The 24,060-nt window shown below is 43.3% G+C and overlaps 1 protein-coding gene across 2 annotated transcripts in view; it reads right to left on the bottom strand.

Moving 5' to 3' along the window:
- The window catches only part of GDF7 (growth differentiation factor 7), an 81,595-nt gene extending 58,033 nt beyond the window's left edge, over positions 1 to 23,562 (bottom strand). For both annotated transcript variants that reach the window (XM_088480286.1, XM_088480287.1), the window contains exon 1: positions 23,214 to 23,562. In XM_088480286.1, coding sequence (XP_088336412.1) covers positions 23,214 to 23,562 — 349 coding nt within the window. The remainder of the gene's footprint in view (positions 1 to 23,213) is intronic.
- Between the last annotated feature and the right edge of the window lie 498 nt (positions 23,563 to 24,060).

Below are 24,060 nucleotides of genomic sequence, written 5' to 3' on the forward strand. Positions count from 1 at the left end.
CCTGTTACAATGACTATTAAATAATAATATAGGACTGAGAGTGGCAACAACATTTTACTTATATGTTAGAATTGTCTTACACGATAAGCACTTTAACAATCTTTTGCACCTATTATAGCCAGCTAAATATTTTAATAGACAAATTAAAAGTTCATTTTATTGTTTTTTTTTCATATTTTCTTGGGTCACCATTATTGAGATCCCATAGTAGGATGTTCTTACATGTAAATTGAACCGTGAGCGCCCCTTGTTGGAACACGTTTCTTCTTTTTGTTTCTACGTATCAATTGTTCCTTGGTGCACCCCCTTTGAGTAACAAGAATACATTAAAACTAGTCAAATATTGGAGAAGGACATCATAATATCACGAAGGTCTGTATGGACAACTTTAAGTTCTGTATGTAGAGAGCACCTGTGTCAGTGATATAGAATAATGAGTATTACTGTATGTATAGAGCACCAGTGTCAGTGATATAGAATGATGAGCATTACTGTATGCAGAGAGCACCTGTGTCAGTAATATAGAATGATGAGCATTACTGTATGTAGAGAGCACCTGTGTCAGTGATATAGAATGATGAGCATTACTGTATGTAGGGAGCACCTGTGTCAGTGATATAGAATGATGAGCATTACTGTATGTAGAGAGCACCTGTGTCAGTGATATAGAATGATGAGCATTACTGTATATAGGGAGCACCTGTGTCAGTGATATAGAATGGAGCACCTGTGTCAGTGATATAGAATGATGGGCGTTGCTGTATGTAGAGAGCATCTGTGTCAGTAATATAGAATGATGAGCATTACTGTATGTAGGGAGCACCTGTGTCAGTGATATAGAATGATGAGCATTACTGTATGTAGAGAGCACCAGTGTCAGTAATATAGAATGATGAGCATTACTGTATGTAGGGAGCACCTGTGTCAGTGATATAGGGTTCTATTTACTACAATCCGCATATTGAATGCAGATTGTAGTGTGATATTACCGAGTGAATTCGCATTGCTAATTCAGGCAATATCACAGGGATTTACTACAAATCCCTTACAGGGACAGAGCTTGCGATAAAGCTCTGTCCCTGCAAATCCCCTTTGGAGCTTTATCACCGTATTTTCGTAAAAAAGACCGTGATTAAGTGCCCGCGCATGCGCCGACCGATCGCTGCTGCTACCCCCCCAGCGCTAAGCTCCACCCCCACGACTATGGACCCCCCTGCGACCCCCCCCCTCCCTTAATAGCACTTACCTGCATGCTCCGGGCCTCCGGTGATGTTCTCCATTCTTCCGGTCAGGTGATCTCCCATACTGCACTGGGACCCAATCACCTGATGACCGGGCAGCAGTGCACTATGGGAGACCAGCTGACCGGAGGGGAGTCATCACCGGAGGCCCGATCACCGGTCCCTGGAGTCAGGTAATTTTTTTTTATTTCTATTTTTTACAGTAATGAGCTTGCGGTCTGTTTAGATCACACAGCTGATTACTGGGACCGACTACCGGCTCTGCTTTCCCCGTTAGAGCAGGGCAGGAGACCGGTAACCGGGGGAGACCCTGGATAACGACACCTCCAGGTGGCGTTATTATCACAGGGCTTCCCCCAATATTTTTTCACATTTTATTTTTAGTAACTCTGATCGGATCACATTTCCCATTACAGTTATGGGAAATGCGATCTGCTTTACTAAAAATAAGTGATACTTAGGGGTTGGAGTAGAATTTTACGAATTCTACTCCAATTGCCCTGTAATAACTATAGGTAATATTAAATGTGAAAATGGTGTGAAAACACCCTTTTTCACATTATTTTAGTAAAAATAATGTTGATAAATAGGGCCCATAGTATGATGAGCATTACTGTATGTAGAGCACCTGTGTCAGTGATATAAAATGATGAGCATTACTGTATGCAGAGCATCTGTGTCAGTGATATAGAATGATGAGCATTACTGTATGTAGAGCACCTGTGTCAGTGATATAGAATAATGAGCATTACTGTATGTAGAGAGCACCTGCGTCAGTGATATAGAATGATGAGCATTACTGTATGTAGAGAGCACCTGCGTCAGTGATATAGAATGATGAGCATTACTGTATGTAGAGAGCACCTGTGTCAGTGATATAGAATGATGAGCATTAGTGTATGTAGAGAGCACCTGTGTCAGTGATATAGAATGATGAGCATTACTGTATGTAGAGAGCACCTGTGTCAGTGATATAGAATGATGAGCATTACTGTATGTAGAGAGCACCTGTGTCAGTGATATAGAATGATAAGCATTACTGTATGTAGAGCACCTGTGTCAGTGATATAGAATGATGAGCATTACTGTATGTAGAGAGCACCTGTGTCAGTGATATAGAATGATGAGCATTACTGTATGTAGAGCGCCTGTGTCAGTGATATAGAATGATGAGTATTACTGTATGTAGAGAGCACCTGTGTCAGTGATATAGAATGATGAGCATTACTGTATGTAGGGAGCACCTGTGTCAGTGATATAAAATGATGAGCATTACTGTATGTAGAGAGCACCTGTGTCAGTGATATAGAATGATGAGCATTACTGTATGTAGAGAGCACTTATGTACATACAGTAATGCTCATCATTCTATATCACTAATACCCCATTTACACCGGAGCTAAAACCTGGGTTATTGAAGGGTTAACCCGGGCAGCTCCCTGGTGTAAAAGGGGAGTGGGTTGGATAGCTGGGTCGAGAGACCCAGCAATCCAACCCAGGTAAATAGGGTTTAACACGGGCATAGCCAGTGAAACCCTGCTGTGAGAACAGCGCACTCCGGGTCACGATGACCTGGAGAGCGCTGCTAGCCGGCCGATAGGTCCGGCTTCAGTGGCGCTCGGAGATGACGTCATCTCCAAGCGACCACTTACACGCCGGAAAAGCCGGGTCTATGCAGACCCGATTCCGGTGTGAGTGGCACCGAATCAGGAATATCCCGTGTCGGCACCGGCAAAATGCTGGGTCTGATCCAGATAGGAACCCCGTTCCAACTCTGGGTCAGACCCGGAATTTTGGTGGAAAAGGGGTATAACATAAGTGCTTTATACATACAGTAATGCTCATCATTCTATTTCACTGACACAGGTGCTCTACATACAGTAACGCTCATCATTCTATATCACTGACACAGGTGCTCTCTGCATACAGTAATGCTCATCATTATATATATATATATATATATATATATATCACTGACATAGGTGCTCTACATACAGAAATAATCATCATTCTATATCACTGACACAGGTGATCTACATACAGTAATGCTCATCATTCTATATCACTGACACAGGTGCTCTCTGCATACAGTAATGCTCATTATTCTATATCACTGACACTGGTGCTCTCTGCTTACAGTAATGCTCATTATTCTATATCACTGACACAGGTGATCTCTATACAGTAATGCTCATTCTATATCACTGACACAGGTGCTCTCTACATTACTGTAATGCTCATTATTCTATATCACTGACACAGGTGATCTCTATACAGTAATGCTCATTCTATATCACTGACACAGGTGCTCTCTACATACAGTAATGCTCATTCTATATCACTGACACAGGTGCTCTCTACATACAGTAATGCTCATCATTCTATATCACTGACACAGGTGCTCTCTACATACAGTAATGCTCATCATTCTATATCACTGACACAGGTGCCCTCTACATACAGTAATACTCATCATTCTATATCACTGACATACAGTAGAGAGCACCTGTGTTAGTGGGATTAGAATGATGAGCATTACTGTATGTAGAGAGCACCTGTGTTAGTGGGATTAGAATGATGAGCATTACTGTATGTATATCGCACCTGTGTCAGTGATATAGAATGATGAGCATTACTTTACGTAGAGTGCCTGTGTCAGTGGTATAGAATGATGAGCATTACTGTATGTAGAGAGCACCTGTGTCAGTGATATAGAATGATGAGCATTACTGTATGTAGAGAGCACCTGTGTCAGTGATATAGAATGATGAGCATTACTGTATGTAGAGAGCACCTGTGTCAGTGATATAGAATGAAGAACATGACTGTATATAGAGAGCACCTGTGTCAGTGATATAGAAATATGAGCATTTCTGTTAGGGATAAGTGGGGTCGGATTTTTAAATCTGCACCCCCCCCTGAGCCGGGAACTGAGTCCAGCTCGGGTTTTACCGCCTGACTCAGAACTGAAATCGAGGCAAAATGTCGTCATCCCGCCTTCCGGATCTCGCGGGTTTTGGATTCTATAAAAGGTCCCCGTGTCGGCGCCATTTCTCACTCTGGCTGTGGACAGTGTAGAGGGAGGATGGTAGTTAGGGCTGGCTGGGCTGTTTGGTGCTGCTGTTGTCCATAGGTGCTGGCTGGACTGTGTTGTGCTGCTTTTGTCCATAGGGGCTGGCTGGGCTGTATTGTGCAGTCAGTTGTCCATAGGGGCTGTGTCCACTCCAAAAATCTATTGTGGGCTGGTTGGGCTGTGTTGTGCAGTGTCCCATAAAGGCTGTAGTCCTAAAGGGGTGCTGTAGTGTTGTCCAGGGGGTGATCTGTCCATCAGGAGTGCTCCACCCAAGTGTAAAAAAAGCATTTGTTTCTGTGTTTGTGAATTGTGTGCACTGTAGCTGCACGTGCATCAACAAAGGAGCAGCGCCAAGCGTGCGCCTGTGTCATAAGTAAAGGTCCGGCTGGCTCATCTCTTAAAGGGTGGTGTAATCCCCAAAGTGCACTTAAAAAAAATAAAAATTCTTCTTTTCTGTGTTGAGAATTGTGTGCGCTGTAGCTGCACGTGCTTCAACAAAGGAGCAGCGCCAAGCGCGCGCCTGTGTCATAAGTCTATTAAAGGGTGGTGTAACCCCTCAAGTGCGCTCCACAAAAAATTAACAATTCTTTTTTCTGTATTTGTGTGTGAAATGTATGCGCAGTAACCGCATGTGCATCAACAAAGGAGCAGTGCCAAGAGTGCGCCTGTCATAAATCAAGGGCCGGCTGGCTCGTCTGTTAAAGGGTGGTGTAACCCCCAAAGTGAGCTCCAACAAAAATAAAAAATTCTTCTTTTCTGTGTTTGTGAATTGTGTGCGCAGTAGCCACACGTGCATCAACAAAGTAGCAGCGCCAAGCGTGCACCTGTGTCATAAGTCAAGGGCCGGTTTGGACATCTGGTCCGGACTGATGAACCTGCCAACAATTTCTGACTTGTCTACTGTCACTGCATATGATACTGTCACCATTGACAGAATGGTGGAGGATTACATCGGTGACAGCATCCAAGTAGGCATGTCAGACAGTCATTACCTGTACTGGCAGGAAAAAGAGGAAATTTAGAGGCCCCTGTACAAACTGGCTCTATTTTATCTAAGTTGCCCCCCCTCCAGTGTGTATTCTGAAAGAGATTTTAGTGCAGCCGGGAACCTTGTCAATGAAAGGAGTAGGAGGTTACTTTCACAAAATGTGGAGAAGATGATGTTCATCAAAATGAATTATCAATTCTTCCAGGGAGACCATCCTCCAGAAAATACAGAGGGACCTGTGGTGGTGGATTCCAGTGGGGACGAATTAATACTCTGTGAGGATGAGGATGTACACAACACTGAAGAGGATGAGGAATCGGTGGATGAGGAGGATGAGGATGACATCTTGTCTCAGTAGAGCTAGTTTGTGCAGGGACAGATTAATTGCCTGCTTGATTTGTGGGGGCCCAAACGAACCAATCATTTCAGCCACAGTTGTGTGGCAGACCCTGGACGTGAAATGATTGGTTTGTTAAAGTGTGCATGTCCTGTTTATACAGCATAAGGTGGGAGGGAGGGCCCAAGGACAATTCCATCTTGCATCTCTTTTTTATCTTTGCATTATGTACAGTTTGGGGCCTAGTATTTCAAACTGCCATCCTGCTGCCACTGCAGTGTCACTCCTAGATGGGTCACGTGTTTGTGCTGCCCACTCGTGTAGCTTAGCATAGTCATCCAGCTACCTCTGTGCAACCGTTTGGCCTAAAAAAAATATTGTGAGGTGTTCAGAATAGACTGGACATGAGTGGAAATTAATGTTATTGAGGATAATAATAGCATAGGAGCAGAAAACCACACAAGTTATGTGATTTTAGCTGTTTTTTATGCTTTTTTTCAAAAAAATAAAGATCCAAAACCCAGAACCCAAAACACGGAAGGGTGGTTTTGGCAAAAAAAAATCCAGATCCAAAACCAAAACACGAAAAGTGGCCGCTGCACACCCCTAATTACTGTATGTAGAGAGCACCAGTGTCAGTGATATAGAATGATGAGCATTACTGCATGTATATCGCACCTGTGTCAGTGATATAGAATGATGAGCATTAACGTATGTATATAACACCTGTGTCAGTGACATAGTATGATGAGCATTACTGTATGTAGAGCACCTGTCAGTGATATAGAATGATGAGTATTACTGTATGTATAGAACACCTGTGTCAGTGATATAGAATGATGAGCATTACTGTATGTAGAGAGCACCTGTGTCAGTGATATAGAATGATGAGCATTACTGTATGCAGAGAGCACCTGTGTCAGTGATATAGAATGATGAGCATTACTGTATGTAGAGAGCACCTGTGTCAGTGATATAGAATAATGAGCATTACTGTATGTAGAGAGCACCTGTGTCAGTGATATAGAATGATGAGCATTACTGTATGTAGAGAGCACCTGTGTTAGTGATATAGGATGATGAGCATTACCGTATGTAGAGAGCAAAGTATTCACAAAATTTCCTTGCCTAGGCAAGTAAAGAAGACTCCTTTTGTGGGGCACTCTTAAATCAAAATTATATGTATCAAAATAATATGAAATAATGATTAAATTAAAATATTAATTTTTATTAGTATACTCATAAAATACATGGGAAATCTTATATTCTCAGGTTAGGATCATACTTATTACGTACTTTCTTCCCATTTTCAGATTATTAAATTTGAATGAACATATTATATTTTATTTTTTATTTAACTAGTGTCTGTGATTGAGAGATACCTACTCCTTATTTATTCCACTAGGATATTGGATTGCTTGACTCCAGGGTGCACCACCAACCAATATTTGAACTAGGGGTGAGCGGGTTCGGATTTCTGAAATCAGAGCCCCCCCGATCCGAGGCCGATCCGAGTCAGGCTCGACTTTTCCCGCCTGACTCGGATCTGAAATCGAGGCAAAACGTCATCATCCCGCCTTCCGGGTCTCACGGGTTTTGGATCCTATAGAAGGTACCCGCATCAGCGCCATTTTCTCACTCGGCTGTGGACAGTGAAGAGGGAGGGTGGAAGTTAGGGCTGGCTGGGCTGTGTAGTGTAGCGTAGTGTTGTGCTGTGCTGTGCTGTGCTGCGCTGTGCTGCTGTTGTCCATAGGGGCTGTGTCCACTCCTTCAAAGTCCATAGGGGCTGGCTGGACTGTGTTGTGCAGTCAGTTGTCCATAGGGGTTGTGTCCACTCCAAAGTCTTGTGCAGTGTCCCAGTCCTAAAGGGGTGCTGTAGTGTTGTCCAGGGGTTGCTCTGTCCATCAGGGGTGCTCCCCCCAAGTGCAAAAAAAATATATATTTTTTCTGTGTTTGTGAATTGTGTGCACTGTGGCTGCACGTGCATTAACAAAGGAGCAGCGCCAAGCATGCGCCTGTGTCCCATAAGTAAAGGACCGGCTGGCTTGTCCGTTAAAGGGTGCTGTAACCCCCAAAGTACACTCCAAACAAAATCAAAAAATATTTTCTGTGTTTGTGAATTGTGTGCGCAGTAGCCGCACGTGCATCAACAAAGTAGTGCCAAGCATGCGCCTGTGTCATAAGTAAAGGGCCGGCTGGCTTGACCGTTAAAGGGTGCTGTAACCCCCAAAGTACACTCCAGAGCAAATAAAAAAATATTTTCTGCGTTTGTGAATTGTGTGCGCAGTAGCCGCACGTGCGTCAACAAAGTAGTGCCAAGCGTGCACCTGTGTCCCATAAGTAAAGAGCCGGCTGGCTCATTTCTTAAAGGGTGGTGTAACCCACAAAGTGCACTACTCTCCAGCAAAAATAAAAAAATATTTTCTGTGTTTGTGTGCGCTTTAGCCGCACGTATATACCAAATCAATATAACATAAATGGAGGACCAAACTTTCTCCGATAAAAATAAAATAGGGAAAGATCAAGAACCACTTCCTCCTAGTGCTGAAGCTGCTGCCACTAGTCATGACATAGACGACAACATGCCATCAACGTCGTCTGCCAAGGCCGATGCCCAATGTCATAGTGGAGGCCACATACAATCCCAAATGACAAAGTTCAGGAAAATGACCTTATAAAAAACATTTAAATCATCTGAAGAGAAACGTAAACTTGCCAATATGCCATTAATGACACGGAGTGGCAAGGAACGGCTAAGGTCTTTCCCTATGACTAGTGTGTGTCATGCTAGTATGACTAGTATGTTCATGACTAGTGGTTCAGCTTCACATGACGATGGAAGCCCTCCACCCGCTAAAAAAAGCAAACGAGTTAAGCTGGCAAAAGCACAGCAAAGAACTGTGCGTTCTAAGAAGATATCACAAATCCCCAAGGAGAGTCCAAGTGTGGTGGCGGTTGCGATGCCTGACCTTCCCAGCACTGGACGGGAAGAGGTGGCTCTTTCCACCATTTGCACGCCCCCTGCAAGTGCTGAAAGGAGCACCCACAGTCCACTTGCTGATATGCAAATTGAAGATGTCACTGTTGAAGTACAACAGGATGACGATACTGGTGTAGCTGGCGCTGAGGAGGAAGTTGGCGAGGAGGATTCTGATGGTGATGTGGTTTGTTTAAATCAGGCTCCGGGGGAGACAGTTGTTGTCCGTGGGATGAAAAAGCCCATCACGGTCATGCCTGGGCAGAAGACCAAACATTCCACCTCTTTGGTCTGGCAATATTTCTATCCAAATCCGGACAACAACTGTCTTGCCATATGTACCATATGTAAAGGTGGAATTAGTAGGGGTAGGGACGTTAACCACCTAGGAACATCCTCCCTTATACGGCACCTGCAGCGCGTTCATAAAAAGTTACTGTCAAGTTCAGAAACTTTGGCTAAGACCGTAAGCAGTCCAGGGACACCTAAATCCCGTTGTCCTGTTGTATCCAAGCGCCTGCAAACCACACCATCAACTCCCTCCTCGTCAATTTCCTCCTTAGTCAGGATCGGAAGTAGTCCTGCAGGCCATGTCACTGGCATGACTGACTCTCCTATCCGGGATTCCTCCGGAGGATCCTGCATTGCTACGCCTCCTGCTGCCGCTGCTGCTGTTGCTGCTGCTGGGAGTCATTCATCATCCCAGAGAGGAAGTAGGAACACCACTACTTTTACTAAACAATTGACCCTCCAACAGTCCTTAGTGAGGAGGATGAAGTACGACAGCAGTCATCCTGAAGCAAAACGTATAACTGAGGCCTTGACTGCTATGTTGGTGTTAGACGTGTGTCTGGTATCCGCCATTAGTGCAGTGGGATTTAGGCAATTGGTGGAGGTAGTGTGTCCCCGGTTCCAAATCCCGTCTAGGTTCCACTTCACTAGGCAGGTGATACCGAGACTGTACAGAAACATCAGAAAAAGTGTCCTCAGTATCCTGAAAATTCCATTGTACCCAATGTCCACTTAACCACGGACATGTGGACAAGTGGAACAGGGCAGACTAAGGACTATATGACTGTGACAGCCCACTGGGTAGATGTATCACCTTACGCAGCAACAGCAGCAGCGTCACCAGTAGCAGCATCTCAGAAATGCCAGCTCGTTCCAAGGCAGGCTACGCTGTGTATCACCATTTTCAGTAAGAGGCACACCGCCGACAACCTCTTAGAGAAACTGAGGGAAATCATAGACCAGTGGCTTACCCCACTTAGACTCTCCTGGGGATTTGTGATATCTGACAATGCCACCAATATTGTGCGGGCATTACATCTGGGCAAATTCCAGCACGTCCCATGTTTTGGTCACACAATAATCTTGGTGGTGCAGAATTTTCTGAAAAGTGACAGGGGCGTGCAGGAGACGCTTTGGGTGGCCCGAAAAATTTCTGACCACTTTCGCCATTCAGCGACTGCGTACCAAAGACTGGAGCGCCGGCAAACACTCTTGAACCTGCCCCGCCATCACCTGAAGCAAGAGGTTGTGACGAGGTGGAACTCAACCCTCTATATGCTTCAGAGGATGGAGGAGCAGCAAAAGGCCATTCAAGCCTATACATCCACCTATGACATAGGCAAAGGAGGGGGTATGCACCTGACTCAAGCGCAGTGGAGAATGATTTCCGTGTTGTGCAAGGTTCTCCAGCCCTTCGAACTTGCCACACGTGAAGTCAGTTCAGACACTGCCAGCTTGAGTCAGCCCTCATCAGGCTTTTGCAGAAGCAGCTGGAGAAAGTGAAGGAGGAGCTAAGATGGAGCGATTCCGCTCGGCATGTGGGACTTGTGGATGAAGCCCTTCATTCGCTTTGCCAGGATTCCAGGGTGGTCAATCTGTTGAAATCAGACCACTACATTTTGGCCACCATGCTTGATCCTAGGTTTAAAGCCTATGTGGTGTCTCTCTTTCCGGCCGACACAAGCCTGCAGAGGTGCAAAGACCTGCTGGTGAAAACACTGTCAGCTGAAGCGGAACGTGACACGTCAACAGCTCCTTCTTCATTTTCTTCCGCAACTGGGGCTGCCAGGAAAAATCTTAGGTATCCTAAGCAACCCGCTGGCGGTGATGCAGGGCAGGCAGGACCAAGTTTGGACATCTGGTCTGGACTGAAGGACCTGCCAACAATTTCCGACATGTCTACTTTCACTACATATGATACTGTCACCATTGACAGAATGGTGGAGGATTACATCGGTGACAGCATCCAAGTAGGCATGTCAGACAGTCCATACCTGTACTGGCAGGAAAAAGAGGCAATTTGGAGGCCCCTGTACAAACTGGCTCTATTTTACCTGAGTTGCCCCCCCTCCAGTGTGTACTCCGAAAGAGTGTTTAGTGCAGCCGGGAACCTTGTCAGCGAAAGGCGTAGGAGGTTGCTTCAACAAAATGTGGAGATGATCATAAAAATGAATTATCAACTCTTCCAGGGAGACCAGCCTCCCGAACTTACAGAGGGACCTGTGGTGGTGGATTCCAGTGGGGACGAGTTAATACTCTGTGAGGATGAGGATGTACACAACACTGAAGAGGGTGAGGAATCGGTGGATGAGGAGGATGAGGACGACATCTTGCCTCCGTAGAGCCAGTTTGTGCAGGGACAGATTAATTGCCAGCTTGTTTTGTGGGGGCCCAAACGAACCAATCATTTCAGCCACAGTTGTGTGGCAGACCCTGGCGCTGAAATTATTGCTTTGTTAAAGTGTGCATGTCCTGTTTATACACCATAAGGGTGGGTGGGAGGGCCCAAGGACAATTCCATCTTGCACCTCTTTTTTTTATTTGCATTATGTACAGTTTGGGGCCTACTTTTTCAAACTGCCATCCTGTCTGCCACTGCAGTGTCACTCCTAGATGGGCCACGTGTTTGTGCCGCCCACTCGTGTCGCTTAGCATAGTCATCCAGCTACCTCGGTGCAACCTTTTGGACATAAAAACACTATTGTGAGGTGTGAGGTGTTCAGAATAGACTGGAAATTAGTGGAAATTAAGGTTATTGAGGTTAATAATAGCATAGGAGCAGAAAAACCAACACATTCTGTGATTTTAGCTGTTTTAATTCTTTTTTTTTTTAAAATAGAGATCCAAAACACAAAACCCAGAACCCAAAACACGGAAGGGTGGTTTTGGCAAAACCAATCCAGATCCAAAACACGAAGAAAGATCCAGATCCAAAACCAAAACACAAAACACGAAAAGTGGCTGGTGCACACCCCTAATTTGAACCTAAAATAGATGTTTTGAATCTATATGAATATATTATTGTTGGTCTTCTTCTATATTTCACAACTGATAGATATTCCTGTGCAAAATCCTTTTTCCACATTTCCCTTTTCCATTTTATTTTTTTGTATGTAGAGAGCACCTGTGTCAGTGATATAGAATGATGAGCATTACTGTATGTAGAGAGCACCTGTGTCAGTGATATAGAATGATGAGCATTACTGTATGTAGAGAGCACCTGTGTCAGTGATATAGAATGATGAGCATTACTGTATGTAGAGAGCACCTGTGTCAGTGATCTAGAATGATGAGCATTACTGTATGTATAGAGCACCTGTGTCAGTGATATAGAATGATGAGCATTACTGTACGTAGAGAGCACCTGTGTCAGTGATATAGAATGTTGAGCATTACAGTATTTATATCGCACCTATGTCAGTGATATAGATTGATGAGCATTACTGTACGTAGAGAGCACCTGTGTCAGTGATATAGAATGATGAGCATTACTGTATACAGATAGCACCTGTCAGTGATATAGAATTATGAGCATTACTGTATGTTGAGAGCACCCGTGTCAGTGATATAGAATTATGAGCATTACTGTATGTTGAGAGCACCTGTGTCAGTTATGTAGAATTATGAGCATTACTGTATGTAGAGAGCACCTGTGTCAGTGATATAGAATGATGAGCATTACTGTATGTAGAGAGCACCTGTATCAGTGATATAGAATGATGAGCATTACTGTATGCAGAGAGCACCTGTGACAGTGATATAGAATGATGAGCATTACTGTATGTAGAGAGCACCTGTGTCAGTGATATAGAATGATGAGCATTACTGTATAACGTGAGCACCTGTGTCAATGATATAGCATGATGAGCGTTACTGTATGTAAAGATCACCTGTGTCAGTGATATTGAATGATGAGCATTACTGTATGTAGAGAGCACCTGTGTCAGTGATATAGAATGGAGCACCTGTGTCAGTGATATAGAATGATGAGCGTTACTGTATGTAGAGAGCACCTGTGTCAGTGATATAGAATGATGAGCGTTACTGTATGTAGAGAGCACCTGTGTCAGTGATATAGAATGATGAGCGTTACTGTATGTAGAGAGCACCTGTATCAGTGATATAGAATGATGAGCATTACTGTATGTAGAGAGCACCTGCATCAGTGATATAGAATGATGAGCATTACTGTATGCAGAGAGCACCTGTGTCAGTGATATAGAATGATGAGCATTACTGTATGTAGAGAGCACCTGTATCAGTGATATAGAATGATGAGCATTACTGTATGCAGAGAGCACCTGTAACAGTGATATAGAATGATGAGCATGACTGTATTTAGAGAGCACCTGTGTCAGTGTTATAGAATGATGAGCATTACTGTATGACGTGAGCACCTGTTTCAATGACTTAGAATGATGAGCATTACTGTATGTAGAGAGCACCTGTGTCAGTGATATAGAATGGAGCACCTGTGTCAGTGATATAGAATAATGAGCATTACTGCATGTGAGAACACCTGTGTCAGTGATATAGAATGATGAGCATTACTGTATGTACATCACCTGTGTCAGTGATATAGGATGATGAGCATTAGTGTATGTAGAGAGCACCTGTGTCAGTGATATAGAATGATGAGCATTACTGTATGTAGAGAGCACCTGTGTCAGTGATATAGAATGATGAGTATTACTGTATGTAGAGAGCACCTATGTCAGTGATATATAATGATGAGCATTACTGTATGTACTGAGCACCTGTGTCAATGATATAGAATGATGAGCATTACTGTATGTAGAGAGCACCTGTGTCAGTGATATAGAATGATGAGCGTTACTGTATGTAGAGAGCACCTGTGTCAGTGAAATAGAATGATGAGCGTTACTGTATGTAGAGAGCACCTGTGTCAGTGATATAGAATGGAGCACCTGTGTCAGTGATATAGAATGATGAGCATTACTGTATGTAGAGAGCACCTGTGTCAGTGATATAGAATGATGAGCATTACTGTATGTGAGAACACCTGCGTCAGTGATATAGAATGATGAGCATAACAGGTAGAGAGCACCTGTGTCAGTGATATAGAATAATGGGGTAGATGTATTATAGCGGCACTTAACGTGCCGCTATAACTCTTCCCACTTCGCCTCTTTACCGAGGCGAAGCAGGAAGCACTACCGGTGAGATGTATAAACATCTCATCGGCCGGAGAGGGGGAGCGTTAACTCCCCCCACCGGCGCTACCCGCTAGAGACAGCAGCGCATCAGCCTAGTGCTGATGCGCTGTGTCTCTCTCCCGGCCGGCTCCACTGGGCATGCGCGGGATCTCGCAAGTATCGCGAGATCTCCGCGTGGAGCCCTGGAGCTGGCAGCCGCTGCGACAGGGACAGCGCTGTCCCTGCGGTGGGGATAGGCTAACGCCAGCTCGATAACGACAGCTACAGCCAGCCGAACGGTCATGCGTTATGACCGTTCATACATAGCCTTACCGTCGGCGCTGCTATCTTGTAGATAGCAGCGCCGATAATGACAGGGGCGCATAGCGCCCCTGTCATTTACCGCCCAGACCCCCGATCATACATCGGGGAGAAGTGGTATCAGCGCACATGACGTGCGCTAATACCGTTTCTGGGCTTCGTACATCTGCCCCCATGAGCATTACTGTATGTGAGAACACCTGTGTCAGTGATATAGAATGATGAGCATTACTGTATGTGCATCACCTGTGTCATTGATATAGAATAATGAGCATTAGTGTATGTAGAGAGAACCTGTGTCAGTGATATAGAAAGATGAGTATTACTGTATGTAGAAAGCACCTGTGTCAGTGGTATAGAATGATGAGCATTACTGTATGTAGAGAGCACCTGTGTCAGTGGTATAGAATGATGAGCATTACTGTATGTAGAGAGCACCTGTGGCAGTGATATAGAATGATGAGCATTACTGTATGTAGAGAGCACCTGTGGCAGTGATATAGAATGATGAGCATTACTGTATGTAGAGAACACCTGTGTCAGTGATATAGAATGATGAGCATTACTGTATGTAGAGAGCACCTGTGTCAGTGATATAGAATGATGAGCATTACTGTATGCAGAGAGCACCTGTGGCAGTGATATAGAATGATGAGTATTACTGTATGTAGAGAGCACCTGTGTCAGTGATATAGAATGATGAGCATTACTGTATGTAGAGAGCACCTGTGTCAGTGACATAGAATGATGAGCATTACTGTATGTAGAGAGCACCTATGTCAGTGATATAGAATGAGGAGTATAACTGTATGTAGAGAGCGCCTGTGTCAGTTGTATATATGATGATGAGCATTACTGTATGTAGAGAGCACCTGTGGCAGTGATATAGAATGATGAGCATTACTGTCTGTAGAGAGCACCTGTGTCAGTGATATAGAATGATGAGCATTACTGTATGTAAAGCACGTGTGTCAGTGATATAGAATGATGAGCATTACTTTCTGTAGAGAGCACCTGTGTCAGTGATATAGAATGATGAGCATTACTGTATGTAAAGCACCTGTGTCAGTGATATAGAATGATGAGTATTACTAATGATGAGTATTCATGATAAAAAGCAAGCCAGAAAAGCCACGTCTTGGGTGTGGAATTATTTTAATCTAAATTCTGACAACAGTTGTGAAGGCATCTGTTTCATTTGTAAAGCAAAAGCTAGCAGAGGAAGGGACGTTAACCATCTAGGCACCTCCTCCCTGTTACGTCATTTGCAGTGAGTTTATGCAATTTGTTTAACAAAATTATAATAACTTGTAAATTAGTAACAAGCAGTCTAGTATCAGCTACCAGCAGTTTGGACCAGCACATGCAATCTCCACCACTAATTGAAGGTAGTCCTTCCAAAAAATGTTTGGTGAACAAACCAAGGAGTTCAGCCATGAAAGTGTCAGTCCTAGTGGCTAACGTGCTTGGTTTGTTAAACTGTGAATGTCCTTTTTAATATCCCACATAAGAGTGGGTGGAAGGCACAATTCCATCTTGAACCTCTTTCCTTTACATTTGGCACAATTTGGGGCATTGCCGTCTGACATTATTATAGGTTATTATACTGCCATCCTGTCTGCCACTGCTGTGTGGCAATGTTTCATACATGTCTTATATTTTTGTAAACTGTCGTGCGTTTGTGCCTTTGCTCTGTCGCTTACTTTAGCCAGGCAGCAAGCTGCAGCCTTTGGCCTGTATTGGTGAAATCAGTATTGTGAGCTGTGAGGTGGTTAAAAATGCCTAGAAATGCCTGAAAAAGATTTTTTATTAAGGATAATAATACTGTAGGGACAAAAATAGGCCCAAATTATGTGGTTTTAGCTGTTTATATAATTTTGTGGAAAAAAACGCCAGATCCAAAACCATAACCTAAAAACAAAACACCAAGGAAAAAGACCAAAACCAGATTCAGATCCAAAACCAGGGGAGATCCAAAACCAAAACACGGGGGTCGGCGCACATCTCTAATGATAATGATGGGAGTGAATACCAATAGAATGCATTTGGGCAATATGGATAGAATATTGTGAATGACGTGTTGCAGGAAGAGCGCTCATGTTATATGATTTAGAATGATAGGAAATAATTACTGTATGCAGATTTAGGGCCTGATTCAGTAGCGTACACAATTGCGATTGCAACTACAATCACCTACAGATCGCAGCTGCGAAAATATGCTAACGCCTGCCAAGCTCCACCGACATAAATACGCCCACTGCTGCCTTCCCCTATCCATCCAATGTCGCTCTTCTGCGTAACCATCGGCACCATCGAGACCCACATCAGTCACTCACACAGCATTTACACCAGGTCTGACCAGCCGCAGGCACTGCAAGTCTCCTCGCACGCAGAGAGCTCTCATGCTGCATATGCAATCGCAGTGGCTAATTTATGCACGCCCATGAAACAGCGTTCAAACGCACAGGCACACCGGTGTTTTTACTACCACCCCCCGTCACCACCCCTAAATGCTGACAGCCTGTCACTCACTTTGCGATGGATTGCTCTGTGCCTCCGTAATCAAAATGCGATCACTGCGCAGGTGTTGTGTGGCTTATGTGCTTAGATTATTAAACAGTAGATGCAAAAGTCCAGCAGTACAGGAAGGCCTGCAAGAGACTAAGGGCCTGATTCAGAGCCGCTCGTAAGCGGCCGCTCATTCGCTCCGAGCGATGTTTGCCCAACTGCGCATGCGTACGGATCGTTATACACATGCGCGAACCAGTCAGTGCGGTCGAAATTCATGTGCTCGCAAAATAGCGAATGCCTGATAATTTGAGTGACAGAAAGAGGCGTATGTGGGTGGTAACAGGGGAAGGTGCTTGAATACGGAGAGTGGAGATCCGATCGCAGGCGTGCTTAAAGGTCAAAACGGGCGTTTTTTGGGTGTGCATAATTAAAACAGCAGCGTCATTGACCACGTCACTGGGTTATTTTATAGCCAGAACTGCTCGCAAGATTGTGGTAGCAAAAACCAACCACAAGAATTGCGAGCAGTTCATACGCTGGTCGATGTACTCGATTAATCTAATAAATAGCGGACATGACATAGGATGCGAGCTGCCAGAGGGCGTATTTTTCCAAAAAACGACCGCAAGTTTTGTTCGCTCATTCAGACCTAGAGGCGTGAACAGACCGCAAAGAGCGAACAGTTCATTTGAATAGCCACCCCTATTTTCTGGACGAGCGAGCGCTAATTGCGTCCGGCTCTGAATCAGGCCCTAAATACATTGTTTGCCAGACTCCGCCATTACAGTCCAGGTTTTAAGGACATCCCTGCTTGAGCACAGGTGACTTAATTAGTACCTTAGTTAGTATGATTTAACTATATGGGCTCAAGCATGGATAGCATCAAAACCTGGATTGTAAAGGTGGAGTTTGGGAACCTCTGATATAAGTCATTACAGCCCAGTCGGGAGGTTAGTTACCATTAGGAGGAAAGGGAAGGAGTTGCAGGATGCTCGCAAGGAATCCGATAAGTGAGTGCAGGTAAAAATTAGGTCAATCGCGAGTTGGTGACTTGGCCAACAAAACAATTACTGTATGCACAGATGAAAGAAATGCGGCCAATCAGGACACAGGGGCTATAATACCAGTAATATAACATAGCACCTGTATAGAAATGTAGAATCATCTGAATTCATTGTTTATAATTCACCTGTCTCAATGATATAACATGATGGGAATGTGTTGCTCTAAGCTATGTCATTTACAGCAATATTAGTGACATGGAGAATGATGGGAATGCATTGTTGTATGTACAAAACCCTAATAGTAATGATTTAGTACTATATTATGAATGCAATACTGCATGAAGAAATCACCTGCTGTTGTCTTCTGTACAAAGCATTATTCACATGTCTTAATCCAGTTATTCATCTGCCTTAATCCAGTTACTCAAGCATCTTAATAGTTACTCACATGCCTTAATACAGTTACTCTCGCACCTTAATACAGTTACTCACGCGCCTTTATACAGTTACTCACATGCCTTAATACAGTTACTCAAGCATCTTAATACAGTTACTCACACGCCTTAATACAGTTACTCTCGCACCTTAATACAGTTACTCACGCGCCTTTATACAGTTACTCAAGCGCCTTTATACAGTTACTCACACGCCTTAATACAGTTTCTCACATGCCTTTATACAGTTACGCAAGCATCTTAATACAGTTACTCACACGCCTTAATACAGTTACTCAAGCATCTTAATACAGTTACTCACACACCTTAATACAGTTACTCAAGCATCTTAATACAGTTACTCACATGCCTTAATACTGTTACTCAAGCATCTTAATACAGTGACTCACACGCCTTTATACAGTTACTCACACGCCTTAATACAGTTACTCAAGCATCTTAATACAGTTACTCAAGCATCTTAATACAGTTACTCACACACCTTAATACTATTACTCACGCATCTTAATAAAGTTACTCAAGGATCTTCATACAGTTACTCTTGCACCTTCATACAATTACTCACACACCTTAATACAGTTACTCACACACCTTAATACAGTTACTCACGCATCTTAATAAAGTTACACACATACCTTAATAAAGTTACTCACATGCCTTAATAGTTACTCATATTCCTTAATACAGTTACTCACACGCCTTAATACAGTTACTCACATGTTTTAATAGTTACTCACACGTCTTACTAAAGTTACTCACATACCTTAATAAAGTTAGTCACACGCCTTAATAAAGTTACTCACACACCTTAATTGAATCCCTAATAGTGTGACCTATTACCACAACTACTAATCCTGTACATTGCGGGTCTGATTCATTATGGATCGCAACTGCAACAGCATACACAGTTAGCTGATTGTTACGTACTGTGCATGCGTATGCACTGCAGTGCACCCAGGCTACACTGCGATCGCACTGGGATCATGCAGAGCACGGAAAGCCATCGCAGACTGAGTGGCAGGTAGTCAGCGTTTGGGGGTGGTGACTGGGGAGAAATGTGGGCATGCTTTCCATTTGAACGTCGTTACATGGCATACACAGCTTGAGTACTTACTGCGTGCAATGAGGTTAGCAATTTCTAAGTAAGGTCAGGGCTGCTGTCATTCTGCGTGAGGAGCCATTGATACTCGATATTTCCAATGTATATGCAGGACTGCAGGTATTACGGATGTGAGATAGCGGTAGAGGGAGGCGTCTCTATGCTGGCAGTGTGACGGCATAGCGATAGCAATCATTACCATATTTTTTGCAGTAGACCTGCATGCGATTACGGAGCTGCGATCGCAATAGCGATCTGTAATGAGTCAGGCCCTGTGTGTAGAGCATTATAAGCAGGGAGTGGAGCAGTGGTGCTGTAGTACTAGTACAGGGGTTCCCAACCACGGTCCTCAAGGCACACTAACAGTCCAGGTTTTAGGGATAGCCTTACTTAGAGCAGAAGTGACTTAATTAGTACCTCAGTTATTTTGATTTAACCATCTGTGCACAATCATGGATATCACTAAAACCAGGACTATTAGTGTGCCTTGAGGACTGAGGTTGGGAATCACTGTACTAGTATCTAGTGCAGTTTAGGCAATAAAAGACAAGGTGTCACATGCTATGGGCTATTGCAGACATGCCTGCCTTCCATTCTCCCCCAGGGCTTGTGCTGGCAGTTATAGTATAGTTATACTGGTTATTATGACAAAGCACTGGGGTGTATACTGTATACTGTATATGTGTGGGAGAATATATGTGCTACATCTGATGTCTGACAAGAGGGGGACAGTCTGCAGCCCTCACCCACAGCTCACCCGCTCCTGGGCTGGAATTCCTGCATGCTGGAGATAAGGGAAGCCTTTGAAGGGGTCATCTGGTTTTATTTTACATTAATAGTAGAAGGGATAGTCCGACTGCACAGGCTTAACCCGGCATATTCCAGATACTGGTATTAATGCCGAGCCTGGGTGTGGGGGGCAGAAGCCTGCGGCAGGGAAGGGGTTAGCAGGAGACACTTTGTATCTGGTGTAATATGGTTTTATTACCAGTTTTATTACATGTTCTCAGCCTCCCTCTCACCCTGATCAGCATCTCTGCCTACAGAGCGTTCTATCAGACTCAGACATACCTGTGTGTGTGATACATGTTACATACACATAGTATATCAGTCTCAGCAGTGATATATACCTGGATATACTGTGTGTGTGATACATGTTACATACACATAGTATATCAGTCTCAGCAGTGATATATACCTGGATATACTGTGTGTGTGACACATGTTACATACACATAGTATGTCAGTCTCAGCTGGTAAATGCCCCGGTGGGGGTAAGTCAGATGCAGTGATATATACCTGGGATATACTGTGTGTGTGATACATGTTACATACACATAGTATGTCAGTCTCAGCTGGTAAATGCCCCGGTGGGGGTAAGTCAGATGCAGTGATATATACCTGGATATACTGTGTGTGTGATACATGTTACATACACATAGTATGTCAGTCTCAGCTGGTAAATGCCCCGGTGGGGGTAAGTCTGATGCAGTGATATAAACCTGGATATACTTTGTGTCTGATACATGTTATCTGCCGCGGAATAGCAGCTACTGTACATCTCCTCTCTAATGTCCTAACATACATGTATCAGAGACAGTCACATAGGGAATACACTGTGCTACTATAAGGTGGGTCCCAGTCCCCAACTCCTCCGGCATCCAGAAGACCTTACCCATCGTACTATAGCCCATGCTGGTAACAGGGCGTCCTGATAACTACAGTGTATAATTTGAGACCTTTATATTAGACATATATACAGTATGTACACATGCAGCATAAACAAATATAAATTTATGTGTGTGTATATATATATATATATACCAAGAGCGCATACATTATATATATATATATATACATATATATATATATATATATATATATATATATATATATATACATGATCATATCTTAGAGCTTCGGCAGGTATTAAGAGATGGATACACATTTTCGGCAGAATACTACCAATTCGGGGAGCTCATTTTTACTTAGGTACTAGTTAAAACCAAATTTACAAAGAATGGAACATTGCGCATTACAAAACAAAGTTTTCGGGAATATTTTGTTAATATAAAAGTAATTGACTGTGTTTAAGAGATGGCAATACAATGTATACTGTATGTTGCCAGTATTTACTTTACAATAACATCCAAACAGCTTTCAACATTTTAGCAAAATGTATCTATCTATCTATCTATCTATCTATATTATATATATATATATATATATATATATATATATATATATATATATATATATATATGTGTGTGTTACAAAATAAACCTATCATTCTTCCTATTTTTTTCAGTCTTACATTGAAGATATTTAGTGACCGAAGAAAGATTTTATTTTATTTTAAACGAATTAATTGAATATTATTTAATAACAACACCAAAAAAATACAGTCTCTACCCGGTAAAACGGAGAAAGTCTATGAAGTACCGAAATGCAGATAAATACTAAATGTCCATTTTGCTGAATGAACGAGCGTATATAAGTAATATATATATTATAATATAAAACAGTGTTTGTCAGTAGTAGCAGCATTCCGTCACACAGTGTCCGGGTGACCTGGCAGTGTTGGGGGCACATATGTCTCCATATACCATGTATTTGGGAATTTCAAATAAATGAAAACCAATCTATACATGGCCCAAGGAGCTGAGCTGATAGCCAGGGGGCTGATATTTGGGAAATGACATTATGTGCTGCTGATCACATCTGGGCACAGGTTATATGCAGGGGGAGACCACGCTGGTGGGAAAGTGAGTCCTCCATCTCTCCATGGTTACAGTATGAGGCTTCACAGGCATTTTACCCAAATCTCAACTATTGCAATTTAAAACCAACAGGAGGCGTCATCAGGTCAGCTCAATCCCAGCCACACAGGAAGGCCGGACAGTATAGAGCCAGTAATGCATTTATCCCCCTAGGTTACATAGTCCATCCACAGCAATGCAGCCACCACTAATGCTGCAATCTATTGTGCATAGAACCTAATCAAGTCATGTAATACAATGTAATAATATAACAATATAAATACAGAAACAATGGTGTATATATATAACATCTATCTATCTATCTATCTATCTATCTATCTATCTATCTATCTATCTATCTATAAATATATATATATATATAAAAAATATATCATCAATAATTCTTAATTAGCATATATAATTGCATTGCAATAATCAATAAACTGTATTATTTCATGGATTAAGAAAATTAAAACAAAACCTTAAAATCTAACTATGCAATGTAGAGTTGTATATATCGATGGAAGTGGAACAGTATCGTGCAGGTGTCACTGCTGTAAGTTGTTCCCTCCCCAGCCTCATCTGACATTAATGAGCAGCCTCATGGTAACAGGTGAAGAGACCGGACCGCAATACCTGGCTCTAATATATTTTAGAAAGAAAGACCATATAGTGGGATAGAGACTTCAAATGGCCAAAAATGGTTTTCTTTGAGAAGAGACCAGGGAAAACCAGATAAATCAGAAGTAGGCAGCGCGTGTCTCTGTAGCTATTGGTGTACTACAAAGCTCAGCGTGCCCTGTCACAACAGTTGCTGGGTTTCCGCAGATTGCCCCAACCCCTGGACCTGCTGTACTAATAAATAATTGATTCATCTTTGCTCATAGGAACACATGGATTGCAAAAGTACATGTATCTTTACTGTAGTTGGTAATAAGGATTTTTTATTTGGAGTTCTCTGGAAGCAGTGTACCAAGCCAGTGCCCCCCACTCAGACTCACCCTGTTCCTGGTCCACAAAGCTGGTGACTGTGTTGGCCCCTGCCCTATCCCGGGTGGCATTGCTGGGCATCCCTCTGTGCCCAGTGTGGGACAGTCTCTGGTATAGGGAAAGCATGTATTCATGCGGTACCACCGTGCCCTTCCCACCGGGCTCCTTTCTGAAGTGGTTCTTGGTATCCCTGTGTAAAGTGCCAAGTGCCTGGCTGGCTGGCAGTGCCCTCCTGGCAGCTCTTGCTGCTCCCAGCCTTGGTGAGAAGGGATGCACTGCTGCAGCCTGGGGGCTCTGTCCAGCCCAGAGCCAGGCGCTCCACAGCCCCAGACACAGAGCAGCAGCCTTCCTTAGGTCCATTTTATCAGTGCACTCTGCTAGGGAATGAGAGATTTGGAGGGGGTATGATGACTTTGGGAACTCCCCCCTGTTGCTTTTCTAAGATTGTTCTAATAACCTGTATGAGTCAGACGGGACAGTGCACAGAGCCCTCTAGTGGACAAGACTGGGACTGTCTAGCACTGGCTGTAGAATAATGCATCTTCAGAACCCTGCACAGTTGGTGTAAAGTTTTAAACTGGGAACTAAAGTATTAATATGGTTCCAGGACCTGGAAAGTCAGCATGGCAGTGTTGTAGGATCCATCTATAATCAGTGTCTTTGTTTCAGCATCCAAAACATCAGTGTGTAGTTATTCTGAGGTCTAAAACATCAGTGTGTTGTAATTATGAGGTCTAAAACATCAGTGTGTTGTTAATCTGAGGTCTAAAACATCAGTGTGCTGTTATTCTGTGGCCTGAAACATCAGCGTTAAATTGTTATGGTTCCTCAATTATCAGCGTGTCATTGGTCTGGCCC

The sequence above is a fragment of the Taudactylus pleione genome, unplaced genomic scaffold (assembly GCF_031769625.1).
Source record: "Taudactylus pleione unplaced genomic scaffold, aTauple2 ptg000252l, whole genome shotgun sequence".
Taxonomy (NCBI): Eukaryota; Metazoa; Chordata; class Amphibia; order Anura; family Myobatrachidae; genus Taudactylus; species Taudactylus pleione.